At 55.7% G+C, this 19760-nt stretch overlaps 1 protein-coding gene across 1 annotated transcript in view; it reads right to left on the reverse strand.

Annotated features, from left to right (window-relative positions):
* Positions 1-19760, reverse strand: part of DPP6 (dipeptidyl peptidase like 6) — a 214313-nt gene that overhangs the window by 14600 nt on the left and 179953 nt on the right. Inside the window, exons 15-18 of the mRNA XM_015587682.1 lie at positions 19038-19152; positions 8157-8265; positions 5197-5244; positions 2280-2378 (exon numbers count right to left, since the gene is read on the reverse strand). Coding sequence (XP_015443168.1) covers positions 2280-2378; positions 5197-5244; positions 8157-8265; positions 19038-19152 — 371 coding nt within the window. The remainder of the gene's footprint in view (positions 1-2279; positions 2379-5196; positions 5245-8156; positions 8266-19037; positions 19153-19760) is intronic.

Genomic DNA, 19760 nt, shown 5'->3' on the forward strand with positions numbered 1-19760 from the left:
CGCATCCACTATCGATCTAAAATTGTCTTTTTTTTGCCTTTTGGTTCTTCCTCGTAAAAGGGCAGCACGGAAATACATACGCAGTTACTCCGAGGGCGCTCGTGAATTTGAGGGCGAGTACCTGGAGTCCGGATTCTGTGTGCAAGTTTGAACCAGCCGAGGTGTCACCCACGTGGGCGGGCCAGGTCACCCTCTGACCTTGGAGCAGAGAGTCTGACCACTGCAGCGAACCCGCCTGCGCTCTCCAGAGTAACTACGCAGAAAATACCTCTGTGGGCAGAGGGTGCGGGACTCTGCACGAACACACGGTCACGGGGTTGAGTCCATGAGGGGCTGGTGTCGTGCTCAGGGCATGCGGCCCGCTTGCTCCCCGCCTGCTGCCGGCGGGGCCAGGCGTCTGCCTCGGTCGTCCGTTTTTGTCCTCATGGGGACCATGCAGAGGTTCCTACGACACGCGTCCGTCATCTTCTTGCTGGCGGCTCACCCTCTCTCTCTCCATTTCCCATCTGAGTCGAGATTCTGACACCCCATGTGTCCTCACGTTCTGCCTGGACTGTGGCCTTCCTGCCCCTCATTTCGCTCCCTGATTCCCGAGCCCTGATGACCGGCATCTGTGGGTGTCCCAGTTCCTCTCCCCGCTCTGTCATTCATGGCTCCTCCCACTTACGGACGGGCCTGCCTGTGGCCGCCGCCTGCCACGTGTTAGGTCTGAAGCCGCCCATGGTTCCAGGGCCAGGCGCCCTGAGGAATCGGAGTGCGCCCCCCACCGGGCAGAGCCACGTTTCTGGGCCAAGGCAAAACTTCACAGCCCCCGTTGACGGTTTCTTGATGGTATTTCCTCTCCTGCTTCTAGACCCTTCCTTCCTGGCTCCTTCGTCGGTGTGATCGCATGTGGGCCGTTTTAAAAGGGAAAGCCTCTGGACCTGGGGGCGGGGCAGGGAGCCGGAAACATGCCACGTTCCCGACTTTTCTGCTTTCCGAGGTGAACACGTAGCCCTGCGTGAATCTCTAGCAACGCGTAGAAAAGTTCCAACCTCGTGACGCCACGAGGTCCGATGACAGGACAAATGTTTTGGCAGGTGGCCTCGGGGTGGCTGAAGGTGCTGGGGAGTGAGGGGTCCCTCTGAACTGCTGCCTGCCTGCAGGCCGGGATTCACAGTCAGCCCCTGAACCCCCACCCTCGCCCGCCCACAAGCGACGTGTGTTCTCGCCTACGCGCGGGCTCATGGCGCTTCCTCCTCGGGACGGCAGGCAAGTCCCACCTTCCTTGGTCCCGTCACCTGACCCCAGACCACTGTCACGCTCTCCTCTGGACTCCTGGGCCGTGTGCTCTCTGCTAAAGGACACAGCTCACCCTATGTGCTGTTTGGGTTGGTGCAGTAGGGGGCACCTCGTCTCTAACAAAAGGCGCTCAGTGACACTTGGGGGCGCACTCACCTAGGTGACAGGCCACTGTCCCACCGAAGGGAAGGAGCAGGTGAAGAGCAGGCAGAGGTGTCCCAGCTTGGCCAACAGGCACGTGCAACTGCCCCCTGGCCCTGCCATCCAGCCAGTGCCAACCTGGTCTCAGCGCCCCCCCCACTGATGGCCGGCCACCTACTTCTCTCCAAGGCAGAGCTCACCCCGCTGCCCTCAGTCGGCCCCAGGCACAAACCCGTTTACCAGGCTCGGGATGAATGAATGAATGACTCCCGGAAACCGAGCAGCACACAAAAGCGTGCTGGAGGGGGTGGGATTCGGGGCGAAGACAGGACGATTTGCATGCGGAGCTTCCAAGGGTAAAAATATCTGGCTTCGCAGAGAGGCGGGAGCTGAAGCTCCGAGAACCCCGCTTTCTTCCTGGAGACCTGAGCCCGCTGCCGGCCGATGCCCCAGGACCCTGAGGCCTGGCGGTGCCCAGCACAGAGGAGGCCTCAGTGGAGGATCGGTGGGCAGCTACGAGAGCAGAGCATGGACGGGGAGGGCGGCGTGCTGGCCGTCTCTCCGGCTGCACCAGCGCACAGTCCCTCCTCCCCCCGTCCTGAGGGGACCCCCTCACCAGCCCGATCAGCACTCGGAGGAAAGATGGCAAACCGTCTGACGGACCAGGAGAGGAATTTCCCGGGGCAGGACGTTTTCCCTGGACGGTGTCGTGACACGTTCCCCCCCGCCCCTCGACAAAGAGACCTCACCAATGCTGCCAGCATGTGGGGGGCTCAGCGCAGGCCCCCCACCCCCGCCCCAGGCGGTGCGCACAGCAGACGTGTGTTTGCCTTTCCTTTAAAACGGGGCGCACTCACTGTAATCGTCGACGTCAATCTTCCGGTACTCCACTTTAGGCATCTGTCGGTCATCCACGGCCCTCTGCACGTGTTCATTTGTTTCTAGGTCGAAAATTTCTGGGGGAGAGAGGCAAAAAGGTGCATTCGGGTTTAGCCACCATTTACAAAGCTGTGGGTTTCCACGCGCATTACCCCCTCTCCCAAGTTCCTGTCCAGGCCTGGAGGCGGTCAGCGGTGTCCCCACCATACGGGCCAAGACACGGAGACATTAAAATGCCTGACGTTACGTGACGGGGCAGGTGCCTGGTCACGCGCCAGGAGCTCAGACAGGAGCTCCCTTCCCTCTGTAGGAGGCGCCCCCGTCCCCACAGATGTCTGCTCTGGTGGCTTTTACCCCATATGCGCATCGGGGCGTGCTCCCTGTGCTCCCTGTGCTCCCTGGAGAGCTCTGCTTTTGAGCGTCCCCACAGATGTCCGCTCTGGTGGCTTTTACCCCATACGCGCATCGGGGCGTGCTCCCTGTGCTCCCTGGAGAGCTCTGCTTTTGACTTGGGCCGAGGGCACCTCCAGCCTGCAGCATACAAATGGCCACTCCTTAATGAGGTGTGGGCCTCCTCTGATGTTTGGGATTAGCTGTTATCACATCTGGAGGAAGGAAGCCTGCTCCCGAGGGCCACTCCCCAGCTGTGCCCCTTGGCCGGCACCGCCTGCACCCTGGGCCTTCCCAGAGACACTGGGCTCTCCACTGGGCTGAGTTTTGGGAAATTAGAGGCCAGAATCTGATGGGGCTAGAAGGCAACTGACCAGTCCCTCACGTTTGTGCAGGAAGTAGAGGGCAGGATTGTGTGTGTGCACGCGTGTGCACGCATATGCATGCACGTGCACATGTGTGCAGCATGTGCGTGTGTGCATGTGTACGGCACGTGCATGTGCTAGCAGCGCATGCATGTACACGTGTATGTGCACGGAGATCGCGGAGTCTGCGGGGCCACCTGCCGCATGGTCAGGCCGCCCGGCCCGGACCTGCTGTGCCACCCCTAGCCAGCCCTTTCTGGGTCATTCGGTGTGCTCTCCCATGTGCACCTTCCCTGTGGGTCGGGACCCTGACCCCTTGTGTGACTGGGCACCACAGACACGGTCCGCCCATCCTAGGGTCACGCAGCTCCAACTGGACATAGGCGCTGATGCTCCGGAGGCCATGCCTCGGCCGCAGACCCTGAGCTCTGCATGTCCAGTCGCTGGCATTCGTGGCCAGGCCCCGCTCACGTCATCGTTTGCCAGGCACGTGATCTCCTTGAGACCCACAGCTGCAGCTGGCTAGCAGTGGGCGGTGGCCGAGAGCGAACTGAACCGTTCCCCGTTGCGGGGCGGAGAGCAGCGGTGGGCGGGCTCGCCTGGCACGGTGCTCTCCCGCGTCTACCAGACACAGGGGTGCGACCGCCACGGTGTCCCCCGGCGTGAGGGACCCGGGGCTGACACGCGGCTGGGCCGACGTGCGCAGTTTACAGAGGCCAACGAGGGACGCGCGCGAGGGAGGCTCCTCCGCGGAGCCCGGAGACCCCGGCGACCCCGCAGGCCGCTGCGCCTCTCACCTCCCGTCTTCGTCGTTCAAATGCAGAGTGGGGGGCGTGCGGGGCGCGGGGTGCGGCCCAGGCCGTGACTCCGGTCCACGGGGGCCCTGCCTCCCTGACATGTGGCTGGACCCCGCACCCCGCAGGCTCTCGCCTGCTGCCCCGTCGTGCTGGGCCTGCAGCCTGCGGCCAGGCGACTCCTCCACCCGGAAAACCGACCCCTCCTCCGGGGGCGACGAGCCCGAGGCCATCGCAGTCCGTCCAGTTCCCTCTGACCGCCAGGCCGGCGCTCGCTCTGAGTGGGTTTTGCATCCATCCCAACATTCGTTTTTTGGGCGTTTTAATTTTTTTTTTTGGCGTTTAAACGATTTTTAAAAGTTGATTTATGTCTGGTTCTATTTTCATCTTTTAATTTAAAACTTTAATAATTGATGGGTCTGTGGACTAGTATCACTATTGTTTTTTTCTAAATGCGGCCTCTCTTTCATCTACTTTGGGATGCTTCCGCCATTTTTTAACCTGTGTCCAAATACGCCGTTGGAGGTCTTTTTTCCAAAACTTTCCCCTTAGTGGTTGTCCTTGGTGCTCGAAACCATGTACCACCGAGCCAGGTGTCCCCAAGTCACTGACACTTGGCTGCCCTGGCAGTCAAAGGAACTGCAAAGTCACTCCTGTCACCAGGCCCTGAGGGAATTACAGACATGCCATGAGGTGTGACTTTCCGTGGGAAGGGAGGAGACACAGCCAGGGTCCTGCCGGGGAGGCTTGTGCCACCGTGTGAAGGCGTGGGTGGGGGAGAAAGGGTCCTTGGGGACAGGGCAGAGGAGGGCCTCAGAAGGGTGGGGCTGAGGCCACCGTCCTCACGTCTCAGCCCCCCTGAGGTCTGCATGGGACCATGCGCACCGTCCCCACCCCTCTGCGCGAATATCCACGACCACGTCCATCTCCGTGGGGTCCATTCTGGCACAGAGGTGGCGTGTCCCTTCGAGGCCCTGCCGTGAAGCTGTCCCCAGGGCCACGAGGACAGATGAGCCTCGAAGCGCCACTGGGCCTTGGGCACGGTGCGGGCTGTAAGAGGGGGAGGCTGGGCAGGGCCAGTGCTCACGCCCGTGGCCGTGGGCCCTGCTCCGTCACAGACGAGGCCCCGTGCGGCCTGCGATAGCTCCAGGCCTCGGCATATGTGGGGTGGGGTCTCCTGGGGGACACCGACCTTTACCTCCACCACGTTTGGTGACACTGGCGGTCAGCGGACCGCGAGGGCGTGTCCCCTCCCTGTGTCCCACGGGTAAGCAGCTGGACTGCCCCGCGCGGCTGCGCTGCCTCATCCCGGGTGACAGGAGGTGTGAGGAAGGCCAGGCACTTACTTTTCTTGTCTGTCGTGTTGTGCACGGTCACCGTGGGGACTCCGGGGCCTGCCTCGGCAGGGACGAGAAGCCAGAAAAAACAAAACAGAAAGAGGCTGTTAGTTTACTGAGAGCCCAGGGCCCAGGCACACTGGGGACTCTGGTCCGTGGGAGGGTCAGCGTGGACGGGTGAGGGACGGCAGAGGCCCAGCCTGTGGGGTGTCACAGCCTCTGCACCCACGGAAATTACAGCGGCCCCGATACCGGTACGCATTTTTAGATTGCCGAAATACCATAAAATCATCTCGCGGCGCCGTGTGGTCTGTCCTCATGCCCCATGCTCACTGCCCACGCTGCCTTCGCCAAGTTCCGGCAAATTGCTCGGGTGTCAGTCCTGAGCCATCTTTCCAGCCCCGCCCCGGCTGGCTCGGCCGGGGGCAGGGGGGCGGCTGTTCCCTGCTTCAAGCCGGGGACTCTGGAGAGCCACGCCCTGCACTGGCCCTGCGGGACACTTTGTAAAAGTTCGTTGATGGGACGGGACCAGTCCGCACACGTCCAGTGCTCCGGTTCTCTGCTGCGTCGCTTCGGCTTGTGGCTTTGCGGCCCCAAGGCTGTCACGAAGCTCGCCGCTCCGGGAGCAGCAAGAGGTACAGCAAAGGACGGGGCAGCCCTCGTCGGCTTTGAAAGCGCACTACCGGCAGGCCTGGTGGCCTTTCTAACCTCATCTCTGCCCCCTGCTCTGCCTCACCCTGTCCCAGCCAGCTGGACTTCCTACAGGTTCCGAAGGACACCAAGCCTGTGGCTACTGGCCTTACTATTCTGACGTCTCTGTCCCCAGACACTGGCGTGGCTTGTCCCTCTCTTCATTTGAAGCTCTGCTCAGACACCTTCTCCAAACACCCGATCTGCGTGACCACACGAGCCGCCTCCACCCCCATCCTGCTTCCCTCTGCTTCGGCGAGGTCACCGTCATGTTCTCTCCTGCCAGGACCTTGTACTGGGAGCTTCCGGTGTCTTCGCTCATTGTGCTTCTCACTGCCCTGGAGCGTGAGCTCCCGAGAGCGTACGGACAAATCCTGAGTGTTTGCCTCACTCACTCCCACTATTTCTGGCACCGCGAATAGTGTTTGCAATAGAGTTGGAGCTTGACGTTTTCATGGCGCGAATGCCGTGTGGGTGGGTGATCGCGGGAAGGGGCGGGGGAGGGCGGCCCCTTTCTGGTCCCAGGGGACTTGGGAGAAGGGAGGGAGAGAGAGGAAGTGGGGCAGGTGAGGCAGGTGGGAGAAAGGTGGATGGAGGGAGCTAGGTCCGTCGTGGGGACCCCATGCTCAGGTGTTCTCTGCTTCAGGCTGGGGATGCTGGGATGCTGTGAACTGACAGGGGGGGCTGTATCTCGGCTGCAGGACACGTAGCATTTGGGCAGAGGGACCACTGGCGTTTGGCTTCCCTGGGACTTGCAAGGGTGCCGTGTGACAGTGGCCGAGTCGAGAGCTGGGGAATCTGCCATGGACCCTGCCACTTAAAAAGTTTTCTGCAGACACTTGAGTAGACGGGCATCTCAGCCCAGAGCCCAGGAGGACGCGGCAGAAAAGCCACCAGGCTGTGGCTGACGGGCAGGTGGGGGCCGGCTCAGCGAGGAGACCCCTCTGAGCTGTCTGCTGCCCGGGGAGTAAGCCAGACACTGTCCAGTCTGCACCCAGGGTCCGGAGGTCCGGGGGCCTTTTCTCCACCCACGGACAGTGCTGCCCGACAAAACGCAGGCTGTCCAGTTACACTCGGCTCTCAGATCAACCAGACACACAGCAGAGTGTACATATGTCCCGTGCAGGATATGGGGCTTACTACTGAAAAAGTATTTGTCGTTTCCTTGAAATCAAAAGAAACTGGGCGTTCTGTGTGTTTTCTGCTAAGTCTGACATTCTCTGACCCAGGGGGCGGCCGGGCACAGGGGCCCAAGATCTGTGCATTTACACGGAGAGGGAGGGTGTTTACAGAAAGAGATGCACACGCTGGTGTTGCATTCAGATTACTGAACCAAACTGTCGCCCGGCTCTGAGACCCGCTCCCCCATGGGGGCTCGTGGGGGCGACGGGCTTGGCTACTGAGAAACGACACACCTGCATCTCTTTTCTTGAGCAAACGTGCGAACAGAGCACATCCCACGTCCTCATTAATAACGTAAGCACGTCGTTCATTCGGTGCCTGCTATGTAAAGGCATCTGGCCAGGTGATTAATACGAATAATTTCTAATCCTCGCAGCAGCTCTACGAGCAGATGCTTCTCACCGTGTTTCACAGATGAAGACACACTGGTCTCAAGAGCTTTTGGACATTCATCTCGTCCGTACGACGAGAAAGGTGCCAACCCTGGATTAGTCCCTTTTCATTTTTAAATTCCTGAACTTGATATGTGTTTGTAAAAAAACCCAAACACCCAAGAAAGGAATAAAGGGACGAGGAAAAGGGGTCTTTCACCTCCGCCTCCCAGAAGTGGCCTAAATGTCTCTAAAATGCCCTAAGATGTTTCTCTGCACATATAAGGTCATATTGACACAGAAGCAAGTATTTTAAACATACAGATAAAACACATAAAGACTTGTATGTAAATCTGTAGCTTTCCCAGATCTTAACATAACACTGTAATGCCTTAGCTTTTTTTACAAAACATCACACACAGGTTCGAAGTCACCTGCGTACCCTTCCCTGACCCCGGCCTTCTCCCCTTTCCTTCTCAGAGGTCACGATTCTCTTAAAGTTACTACTTATCACTTCCCTGCATACGTAAAAGATATGTTTTTGCCACATGGTGTGTCTTCATAATAATACACATGCCACATATAGTATAACATGTGTGCTACGTGCTGTTGAGTCGGCTCTGACTTCCAGCGGCCCCGTGAACGAGTGACATCCACAATGCCCGCTCCTCGACTGCCCTGCTTGTGGACTCCTGCCTATGGACTGCATGTGCTGTAGCATCTTACTGTCTAGTCTGCGGGAGGACGCGGCCAAGTGCACGGGAGTGACAGTGGGCGCGGCCACCTCGGAGAACGATTTCACGACGGCCACGAAACCTGAAGATACTCGTGACCCCTGCGCACGCAGACAAGGAGGCACTCAGTGGACTGTCCTTAGCGACAACTGTGTCTGAGTGGCAAATTGCTCAGCTAGCCATTAGCAGGAGAGAGGACGACTTAGACGCAGCATTGTCACAGAGTGGAAGGTCACAGAGCATAAGAAACGAAGGAGTGAATACATACCCCACCAACACGCACAAATGTGAAGAATATAATGTCGTATGAGAACATCAACGGCAAATACCGTAATGTGCAGTTGCATACGTCATTTTTAAAAGCTGTAAAACTTCACAGATGTGTACTATTCCACTATATATATATATATATACATACATGCACACACCACAATTTATCGGGTGCATGGCCCGCCGATAGGCGTCGAGGCTGTCCTCTCTTGTCCCTTGTCACCATAAACAGAGTTGCAGAAAGCCCTCTCACACAGCTTTGCACATGGGGTTACGGCACTGCGCTTGCTTTGTTAAAAAGGGTTTGTCATCAGTTTTCACTAAATAAGCTTGCGGTTCCAAATGCAAACCGCACCCCAGGGCTTTAAGAAAATAGAAGTTTGTTTCTTGCTAGTTCCACCTTGAGAACCAGCTCGGCTGCAGCCCTACAGGCTTCTTCATGCTGCAGCTCCATTCGAGGATCTGGGCTGAAGGGTCGGCCCCGTCTAGAACATACAGTGCTCGTGGCAAAAAAAAAAAAAAGAGCAGAGGAGTCTGCAGACGCACACGGTGGCTGTGCTGTGGGTCACGTCCGCTCCTGCGCCTTTGGCCAAGGTAGCCGGGCAGAACCTCTCCTGCGGAGCCTGTGCAAGTCACACAGCAATGGCGGTGGGTGCGGGAGCTCCCGGGAGGAGGCACTGGGGACAGCGATGGGCCACCACGTGGGGCAGAGACATGTGATCTGCGACTAACACGCTCTCGTCGCCCTCCAGCGGGCAGTGCGTGGAGGTCTGAGCCGCGACTTAAAAACACCTTTGATTTTTTTCAACCACTCGAATAGGCAAATACTGTATCTTGGTATTGCTTTAATTTACATTTTTCAAACTTTGAGTGAAGTCGGAGGACTTTTCACGCTGCATTTCGTGCGTGCGTGTGCGCGTGTGCGTGTGCGTGTGCGTGTGCATGTGCCGTCGGAACTGCCCTTTGCCACGGACTGCACCGTTGCCTGGTCTCACGTTAGTTAGAATTTGAGTTTCGCAATTTAACAAACGAATGTAGATTTTTCTCCTATTCTAATCTGCCACTCAAAAAAGTCCCCAAGTACCAACGGCAGCTGTCGTCACGCTGAACCGAAATTTCAAAGAACAAAACTGCCCCCCTCCCCAGGTTCCCACCGCACCCCAGGCACGGGAGACAGACATGGAGACACGCACTAGAACCCTCGGGCTGGGATCCGTGTCGTGCCGGTGCCGATTCGGAATCTGGGGGCCCACGTCACACACGAAATGTTTGCTGAGTGATTAACGGTTCATGAGGAAGACCCCGTAAGCACACGCTGGGTTGTGACAGATCAAGGTGGCACATTTAAATTCGGCCAAGGATGGCTCTCTTAAAACTATCCCTGCGCCCGCTCTATGATTCGGGTTACTGTCTCTCTGTATTGGCCGTCTCCGTTCACGAGACCTGAACTCTATTCTATATATATATATTTTTTGAGTCACATCACAACTATGCCATCTTACCGCTATTTTAATATAGAATAGAATATCCTTTAGACTGGAAAAACAGAAACAATACAGATGGAAACTACACGAAGGGAGAAAAAGCTTAAAAGCGGCCCTATGCACAATGGAAATCTACCGCTCCCCACCTAATCCCATGCAGCCATCCACATCCCCTCTGAAGGCCGGGCCCTCCCTCAGCGGGCGGGGCCTCTGGGTCCTTGGCCACCTGTGCCCTGGAGCGCAGCTCTGCCTCTCTGATTGTTGTCACGCGGGCTCCTGCTCAGGAGGTCCCGACCCACCGCCCCCTGTGATCTGAGGTTCCCCACTGGTTCTCAGGCACCGTGCTGTGGAGACACCGCCTCACCCTGCCAGCCCCCTGAGACGGGTGCACCCTGTTCCAGAGGTTGGAATGTCTGACGGGAACCCTGCTCTGACGGGAACCCCGCTCTGACGGGAATCCCGCTCTGAACGGCAACAGGTCCGCACTGGCACCGAGAAGGAGGCTCTGTTCTCTGCCTGAGCTGGAGGTGAGCAGGGGCAAAAGGAAGTCAGGATGAAGGCGCAGGACTGTGTCTCTGTTCTCGGCCAGCTCGGCCGGTGCCCATATGTTTCTGTCTCGTCTGAGGACACGGCACGTGCTTTCAAAAGTACATAATTATATTTCACTGAAAACTGCTCTGTCGATTAGGTCACATATTAAATATTTGATTGTATCTGGACGCCTATCATCTTATGCATACATTCCTCTATTCGCTTGAGCATGCATATGTGAACGGACAGCATGGACATAAAATTATTCTTTATGATTCGCTTTCCTGTGTTGTCATATGTCCGAAGACCTTGGCAGGTAAGTGTGCCCCACAGCTAGTGCACCCTTGGAGTCAGCCAAAAAAGGGTTAATGTCCACACTTGAATGCAGAACCGCGTGTTCTCCGACAGTGGAAAATTGGTTCTGTCTGCTCAGCCTCTGCCGACAAAGAGGAAGCCACAACAAAAACAATATTTGTCCTTTCAAAAACTTTGGTTAGTCGCAGAGATTATTTTGGCTCCAGTTAGATGTCTGACGTCCACACGTTCCTGTGTGTTGGGGAGGGAACGAACAAGGTCAAGCGAGTGAATTCACAGCCAACACAGAAGGGATTTTGATCGATGAAGACCCTGCAGCCCGAGGGGGACAATTCAAATTGCAAGGAGAAAAGATTCGACAACAGACGTGCAAACAGAAAATACTTATTTTTGCATCTCCGGTTTCTGGTTCCATTCATTTCAGGACATTAATTTACACCTGCTTCACTGGATGGAGAAAGGTGACAATCACAGATGAAAACGAAGTAATTAAAAAGGGCACTCGAACTGGAAAAAGAAAAAAAGCCGTCGGAAAAAAACAGTCGGAGAGACAAGGCTTGTCTCATCTGTATCCTCAGAGGATGTTTATGTGACAGATCATTTCCAACCAGAAGCTAAACTCATGGAACGTAAATGATGGGGACTCAGGCAATGTCATAGCCACCACAGCACAGCTCCGAAGCGCTGGTGGCTTCCAAGAACAGCTGCCAGCAGCATGAGCGACAGGAAGGCTCTGGCCAACGGGGATACGGGGCCATGGCTGCACCGCGCAGGGCATCCAGCCCCTTTATTTGCGGGCTGATGGATTATGCCTGCCCCGCCCACAAGGGTGACACACTGAGGTGACAGTATCAAGCTAATGGGTGGGAGCTGGCCAAGGTGCTGGTGGGAGCTAGCCAAGGTGCTGAAACCATCGGCGCCAATGAAAACGTAGTCCCAAAGACGGTATTTTCCAGTCGAAGCCGCAGATGCGTTTTGTGGCCGTCCAATTCCCAAGCCTTGTTGCTGACATCGAATCTGGGTCTTGGGGTTCCCCCTGCCATGCCCCACAGCGCTGAGTTTGCTTTAATCCAATCTCCTGTGTCCAGGGAAACTGAAAGTGATTGCATCCCATGCAGCAGCCTAAGTGACATCGCTCAGTGGCTTCATGGAGATCGGTGGCTCGTTTTACACACTCACAAATGGCAGTGAAGAGCATCACGTGAACTTTCCCCAGTCACATGTAGTCTCTTGCTCTAGACGTTATGAGTGACACTTAGGACGCATGACAAGCACTTTTAATAAGAGAAGCCATCCCAATCAGAAAAAGGTAAGGGGCTTCCATACGTTCTCGAAGTTCAGCCAGCATCTTTGTGTAGCTGATTCACAAAAGCTTGAAGTTTTAGGAACAATCTACACGGGAGCTTCACTTTTATGCCCTGTACACATCAACCCGGGTGAAGTTTTTAGATGTTAAGCGTAATTCACAGGATCAAAGTATGAAGGAAGGAGCTTAGTTTTATTAGTTTTGTGAGATGAGGTTAAACTATGGGAAAAATGAGGCGACATGCATTGGCTGTTTTGTTTGTCCCTGTGTGTGGCCAAGCTAGAATCTAGATGGGGGTCTCTTTTCCTATTCCGGGGTCTTCTCAATACACGTCCCACAGCTGCTGGTATTGTCATGTCTCTCAGACTTGTGATAACACTTCTCATCGTCTGCCTCCATGTGCTTCCAGAAGTTCTGTGGTCATTTTCAAGGAAAGCAGTTAAGTCCTAACTTGAGCTCTCATGCTATACTTATGTCTTACCTCTCCAGCTATCTGTGGGGCTTAGGAACCAACTCACACAAGTTTGTACCCCATGCAGAAAAATGGACAGCATCTTCTTAACAGTAAGCAGCTGATTGATATTTGCAGATTAAATAAACTGATAAAGAACCCGCTGGTGGGATGCATGCTGTGGAAATTGTAGAGTCCATGGAGCCAGTTCAGAGGCTGAGACCCGCTCACCTGAGTGACCTCAAAGTTGCCACAGAGGTTAGCTTTGGCTTTCAGAAGGTGCAAAGGATCACGTGGAGTCATCATCCAGTTGCTTCTTCATCTTGTTTCTACTCGGAAATGGTCGTGATGGTCTGTCTCGGTGGTGAGTGCTCTGGGACAGACTCCCTCTCGTCTGCATGAAGATGTGCTCCCCACCCCGGTGTACACCTCCCACACCATCCAGGAGGCTCCTGGCCCTACGAGTTCCACCTCCACTTCAGCTAGCCAGGGAGGATGACTGCAGCTCGTATCCAGAAAGGAAACCAAAACCCTTTGTCCACAGACAGGTTCCATGATAAACCTTGGTTGGTTTAGCCTATTTTTTTTGCACAGAATGTAAATGTAATAGCCATTATTAACTGACCACCATGTAAATTTATGTCTCCGGTTATCAGAAACAACAGGTGAAATTTCTCCCACTACAGAGAATAGACGAGAGTGACTGAAAGCCCCACCTCTGAGATACTGAGTCAGAACAGCATCATCATCACCATCATCACCATTATCAGCATCATCATTTGAGTCAGAACGAGGGGAACAACATCATCATCACCATCATCACCATTATCAGCATCATCATCATCAATCACCATCATTACCACCATCACCATCATCAGCATCACCACCATCACCACCATCATCATCATCAATCACCATCATCACCACCGCCATCATCATCATCATCAATCACCATCATCACCACTATCACAGCATCATCAGTAACAACATTAACAACATCATCACCGCCATCAACAAAAACATCATCATCAATGACAGCAACATAAACAACTGCAATACCATCATCGGCTCCCCCGCACCAAGCCCCACTGTGATAGCTTTACATATAATGGATAATTTAATCTTGACCACAACCCTATAAGGCAGGCACCATTATGACTCCGATTTCACAGATGAGGTAGCCCAGGCACAGGAGGCCACTTCCTCTTGCTTCCTTCCCAGTGAAGACCATTGGCGCCTTTCTCCTCCCCATTTCCACCAGTTACCAAACGCTCCCTTTCCTGCCCACCTACAGCACTGATGGTCTTTCCCGAACGCTGCGACACGCTCCTTTTATTGTCTTCCAGGTGGTTGTATGTGTTTGTCACCTTGACGGTCAGTTCCTAGAGCACGGGGACCTGTAGCCTCCCATCTCTGAACCGTCCACTCCCGTCACATGGGCGAGCTAGGTTGTCTCCAGCTCCCTCCCCACGCTAATCCGCTAATCCCCTAGGGTAGTTTCAGGATGTTGTGAATGTTACTAGACTTCGGGCTAATGGAGAGCAGGGCCTTTCCCTCTGCTTCATCTTTGCACACCCAGCATTCAGCCCTGTGTCTGGCAGATACTGGGCATCAAAGGAAAACTCGAACTGGACAGTTTAGTCCCTTGTGTCCCAGTGGGTGGTCTGGCAAATGCAGTCGAGGTGGTGTGATTTATACACCGGAGGACACACCAGACACCGAGAAGTCCCAGCCCCACAGCAGATCGGGGTGGGGGGGGGCGTGCGAGGAGGGTGGTGGTGGTGGTGGTGTGTGAAGTGTGCAGTGCTGCAGCGCCCTCTGGTGTCCAGGGGGAAAATCGTTAGTTTTCCTTGTGCACCAGGGAGAGCAAAGTGGTGTTTGTGGGCACCCAGAGCAGGCAGACATGGAAAAAGTGCCGATTCTGGTCCTGGCTGGCCCTGCAACCGGCAGTGTGTTGTGGGCAAGACATAGAAAGTGTCCTAGTCTTCTCATCCGTAAAACGGGTGCTGGCTTTGCTGGTGGAAGGGAGGAGGTGGACGGCTGGAGTTTCGGAGCAGCTTCTAGGTCCCAAATCTATGAGTTTTTGTTGGGTAGAGTCTCGCCACGTGCCCGTCACTTCCCCGAGGCCGAGGACGATGGCTGGTTCACACGTGTGTTGCCGGCCTCAGCGAAGCACATAACTGTGTGATCTCTCTGGGTTCTCCCCGGCCCCGGAACACATTAAATGACATTTCTGTTACGTGCCCCGCTCTGCCCCCAAACATGAGTCCCTCCAGGCAGGAGCTCTGTCTCATTCTTTGACCCCCAGCATCCAGTGGCACACAGTAGCCGTCAATGCGTGACCTGGAAGGGCGAGCGAGGCGAACGGCAGAACGACTCTGCAGGTGGCCAAGGCACTTCTCCCTGAACCAGCAAGGACCCTACCGAGAGAGAACCCGGCCGGAGTTTGCTTTTCCAGCGAGATGAATCGCCTTCTCCTCTGCAGAGCCTCGTAATAAACTCTTTCAAGCGGGTTTAATTTGTGATAAAGAGACACAACTGCTTTTGTGCGTTTTGCAAAGAAATGTCAAAAACCTCACGCTGGGGCCTACGCAGCTAAGTTCCCCCGAAGCTCTCTGTAACTTAGCGGGATGAGATCACCTTTCTGACGACAGCTGGCAGGAGCGGGGACTCAGCTGTGGCTGACCGTGCGGGCAGACGAGCTGCAGGACGCTGGAGAGCGGGCGGCTCCCGGCCTTGACCCGCCTTCCTGTCCTGACGAGGAAAGCTGATGAAAACTAACAAAATGCGTCCGCTCACACCAAACGCGAAAAAGACTAATCTGAGTTTGTGAGAAGTCTGATTTCAAGGGTTAAAAAACTTTTTTCTTTTTTTTTTGCAACTTCCAAAGACCGTCGCCGGAATGCCCAGACGAGCAGGTGCGCCCCGCGGAGGTGAGCGCGGACACGTGCAGGCGGCGCCCACGGCTCCCAGGCGGACTGACAGCTCCTCAGCCGGAAGATTTCTGTTCTTTTTAAATTTCTACTCTGCTCTGCCTAAATTCTCAGCACTTTTGACTCAGGGGCGCCTGGCTGGGTGAGGTTTTGCTTCACGGCACTGTGGCCCCCAGACGCCCGCCGGGGACCCCAGGCTCTGACCCTGCCTCCTGCTTGTGGCCGCCAGGAGGGCCTCCTCAGGGAAGGGCCACAGGTCCTGTCTTTCTGTCCTGTCATCTCCTCCTCTTTCTGGATGAGGACTTCTGTGGTCCTTGTTACGGGGTGCAGCTGAGGGTGGGCTGGCAGCTTCTGAGCAGCAAAAAGGGAGCGCCCACTCACCGCGGGAGGATGTGCGAGCTGCCCATGGAGTCTGGGGCTTGCAGTCCTGGCCACCACCACGTCTAGGGACAGTGCTGTCACCCGCACACGGCAACAGATGCCAATATCCGGCTCACCCTCCTCCCGCAATGCCGAGGACATTACAATGATTCAAAACGAAGGGCCTCCGACCTGAGATGTGGACCAGGCTGGCAGACCTGGGTGCCACGACTCACAGTCCCCACGGGCGGTGGGCGGGAACGCAGTGAACTCGTCTCTGTGGTGTTGGTGGCGGGCACGGGTATGACACACCAGCTGTGAGCGGTGACCTCACCTCGGCTCCAAGCGCAAACAAAACACGACAGAGCCCGAGTGTGAAGTCACGTCCCTGGCTGTTTGAACTGTCACCGGGAAATTTAAGGGTCGCTGGGAAATGAGAACTAACGTCGATCAAAGATGCTTCTCACTTCTCCTGGCTCCTTGTTTTGACCAAGACAGTACGTGCTCGAGGTAAGACGAAGGACAGCTTCTAACTTTTCGGTGCATCAGGAAGCACGTGCTGTGATGGCTGTGTTGGGTTGGTGGCTAAGTAATGGGGTAAACACGCGGGGTGTCGGGGTGAGTCGTTACGGTAACCGCTCGAGAACTCACGGAGGAGAAACAGCATTGGACTGACCCACGGGGGGCGAGTGCAGACGCTGCTTAATGGTAAAGAACAACCCATTGCACGGACGAAGAGACCGAGGCCGGGGAGGCCTGACTGCCCGGCCGCCTCCGATCCGACCTCAGCCCACACTTCTGCCAAAGCACCTGTCCATTTGAACTTTTCTGGTAGTCCCGCCTTCCACTGGTCGTGGTACGTGTCTTAGTCTTTGGACTTCGCTTTCAACGCGACCCGTTTAGATTTGCTTTTCAAAATTCCTTCTGCATCGTGGCCCGTGGGTGCCTGGACCGGTGGTGCTGTTTATTTACACTTCCTCGTTTCTCCCAAAATCTCACTCAGACAGGAGATGCCTGCATGTGCTCAGATGCATTATCGCTGGCGAGAGTGAGTGGTGGGGAGAGGGAGGCCTCGCAGGACAGGGGGCTGGGAGAGGGCCGTCCTGTCACCGGCAGTCAGGGCTGGGGCGGGGTGGGGGGGTGGTGGTGCGGGACTTAGCGCATCAGACGCTACTTTTCATTTTTAATGGCTTTTCAAGTAGACGCAGTCTGGACACGTGGCACCAGCTCGGACTTGCTGGGTAGCGGGGGATGGCATCAGGGGTGAAAGTGACGAGTTTCTTTTCCACGGGAGATGTGTGTGGGGTGACTGTCAGGGGACAACGGGATGCCTGTGGAGGGTGTGCCTGGGTCTGGCAGCGCTCACGTGAGGTTAGCGTCTTCCGGAGCATTCGTGTGGTGGCTAACGACAGGGCCTGTCCACACGTTCCCTCTCCTTGCTCTTGGTACCCATGGCCTCAAGGGGACAGCCCCGGACACTGGAGAACCTGAACAGATGTCCTTACACAGGACACACTGGCAAGGCACCCAGAGTCCTAAACGTGGTTTCCACAGTCAGCAGGACAAACTCAGAATTAAGAAGGGGAGCTCTGGGTAAGGCCTTGGTGCTTGGCATGGAGCTGGCTAGGGGGCCACTGCTGGCAGCACCAAACATTTGGAGCCCGCTGGCGGTCACCGGTGTGGTTTCCATAGTCAGCAGGACAAACTCAGAATTAAGGCCTTGGTGCTTGGCATGGAGCTGGCTAGGGGGCCAGTGCTGGCAGCACCAAACATTTGGAGCCTGCTGGCGGTCACTGGTGCCCTGTGTCTGACGCTGAAAACGTGGCTTCGTCAGGAGGAGGCGGCCGGTGAGGACTTCTCTCGTTCTGGGCAGCTCCCTGGCAGTTAGGTGCAGGCCGCTGGGGACAACTTCGGTAGCAGCAGAATGTTCTGGCCCTGTGGGCCAGGACATTGGCAGGTACGCCTGCCTCCCCGTGCACTGAGGGGCGGGGTTGGGACAGGCTCTGGGCCACTGTGGTGGGACCTGGGGCTCTCTCCTCCCAGGCCGAGGGGTGTGGGGCACACAGAGCTGGCCGGGAACCCGTCCTCAGTGCCAAAGTGAGAGGCCGCTCCTACTGTTCCCGCGACGGCTCTCTGCGTGTGTCTCTTCCTGTCTTCACGGGCTCACATTTCCGTTCTCTGAAGTGACGGGCTGTCACTTTTCTCTCAGCTGGTCATGTGCTTCAGGAGTCCAGCCCCCTAGTTTTTTTTTTTTTTTTTAAATCTGCTTTACTTTGTTGTGCCAGACGAGACAAGGTCAGGATCTGCGCCCCCAAATAAATTCTTTCACACACAATACGGAGTCTGAAATTTCATCATTAAGGACATAGTCATTTCTCGCAGGGGGTGGCACCAACTGTGACAGGTGTGTGGCACGGGGACCACCTCCTCCTCACTGCTGCCTGTGGCAGATGTGACCAATCGATCGCCAATGACATGTTCTCTCGCTGAGCTTGAGTCCGGCCTCAGAATCCGTGTCATCCGTGGCACCGCAGCCGGTCTGCGGGAGGGACACTGTTCTCCGTCCCTTAGTCCGAGCTCCAGGACTAACGTAATGTAACTGCGTGTTAGCGTGCACGTCCCCTCAGTAAGCTGTGTGTCCCAAGGACAGCAGGCAGCCAGGGCAGCTGGGAGTACCAGGCACGTGGCGGGTGAAGGCAGAGAGAGAAAACGGAATAGGAAGGGGGGCTATCTGGTGCTAAGGAAAAGCGGGGAACCCGGTTCCCACACAGCTCCCGCCAAGAACTGGCTGTGACGGGTGGAGTGGGGGTGGGGCATGCTCCTGACGGCACCAGGTACTCAGCTTCAAGCCTAGCAGACGGCGATTTAATGTCCTGTGACCCTGGCCACCACCGTCACTTCCAGAACTTTATAGCCTGCCGGCACACACACAGACCCAGGGCCTCTGCCCCAGCTTGGGGACGGGGAGGAAGGCCCACTCAGATTTGGGAACTCTGAGTCAGGGTCGTTGCTGAGTTAACACCATGGAAGCTGCTACCTGCAGCTTCGGCCCCAGCTATGGGGTGCTGGGTTAGTAGTGAGTGGCTACCTGAGACATTCTTAATTGACTGGTGGTGACGATGATGGCTGTGACCGTAACCACGTCGGTTGTCATTTATTAGGTGTTTACTCTGTGTCATGCCGTGCTGAGCACTCTGCAGCCGCTGTCCTGACGAGTCCTCACAAACGGCTTTGGGAAAGTGGGGGCCTTAGCCGGGTGAGCCGACAGGCCCGAGCCACGACGCCAGCAGCAGATGCGCCGAGTCTCGCTCAGGTGTGCTGATTTCACGCGGTAGTCTCTCGCAATGACGGAAGGATGGTTATGACAGAGGCGATGGCAGTTTTCCGTGGCAAGGACAGTAATCCGGACAGAGTGCTCGCCTTGTTTTAAGATCGGGTCATCGTGTTTGTTTTGATTTGACTTTGAGGTGGAGAAAGAGCTTGTCTTGATCAATTAAACTTGATCGGTTAAAATTAATCTGTGACCAAACACCTTAAACACTGGGGAATAGCTCCCTAAATTGTAACCTCACCCTGAAAAGGGGTGAACGCTCAGCTTGGCAGCTGTGGTCACCTCGACCGTGTCACTGTCTTTGTACGTTGATGCCTTTTTAGAAAATTCCCTTTCTTTCTGACGTTTATGATAAATTATCCATGAATCGGGTCACAGGAAAAGATATATTTTCCCGAGACTTCTCTTATAGAACCTCAGTTTTTAAATATGCTTACGACGCTGAACTTGAACTGATTTACTGCCCGTACAGATGGCCTCGGCCCACCGCTGTGTGGGACACGAGCCCCAGCAGGCAGCCATGGCCCTTCACGTGGAGAACGCAGGCGGACGCTGGGCTCAGCCGGCACAGCCTGCGCATGCGCGGAGCGGCCGCACAGCTCCGTACAGTGCAAA

The sequence above is a fragment of the Pteropus alecto genome, unplaced genomic scaffold, assembly GCF_000325575.1.
Source record: "Pteropus alecto unplaced genomic scaffold, ASM32557v1 scaffold320, whole genome shotgun sequence".
NCBI lineage: Eukaryota > Metazoa > Chordata > Mammalia > Chiroptera > Pteropodidae > Pteropus > Pteropus alecto.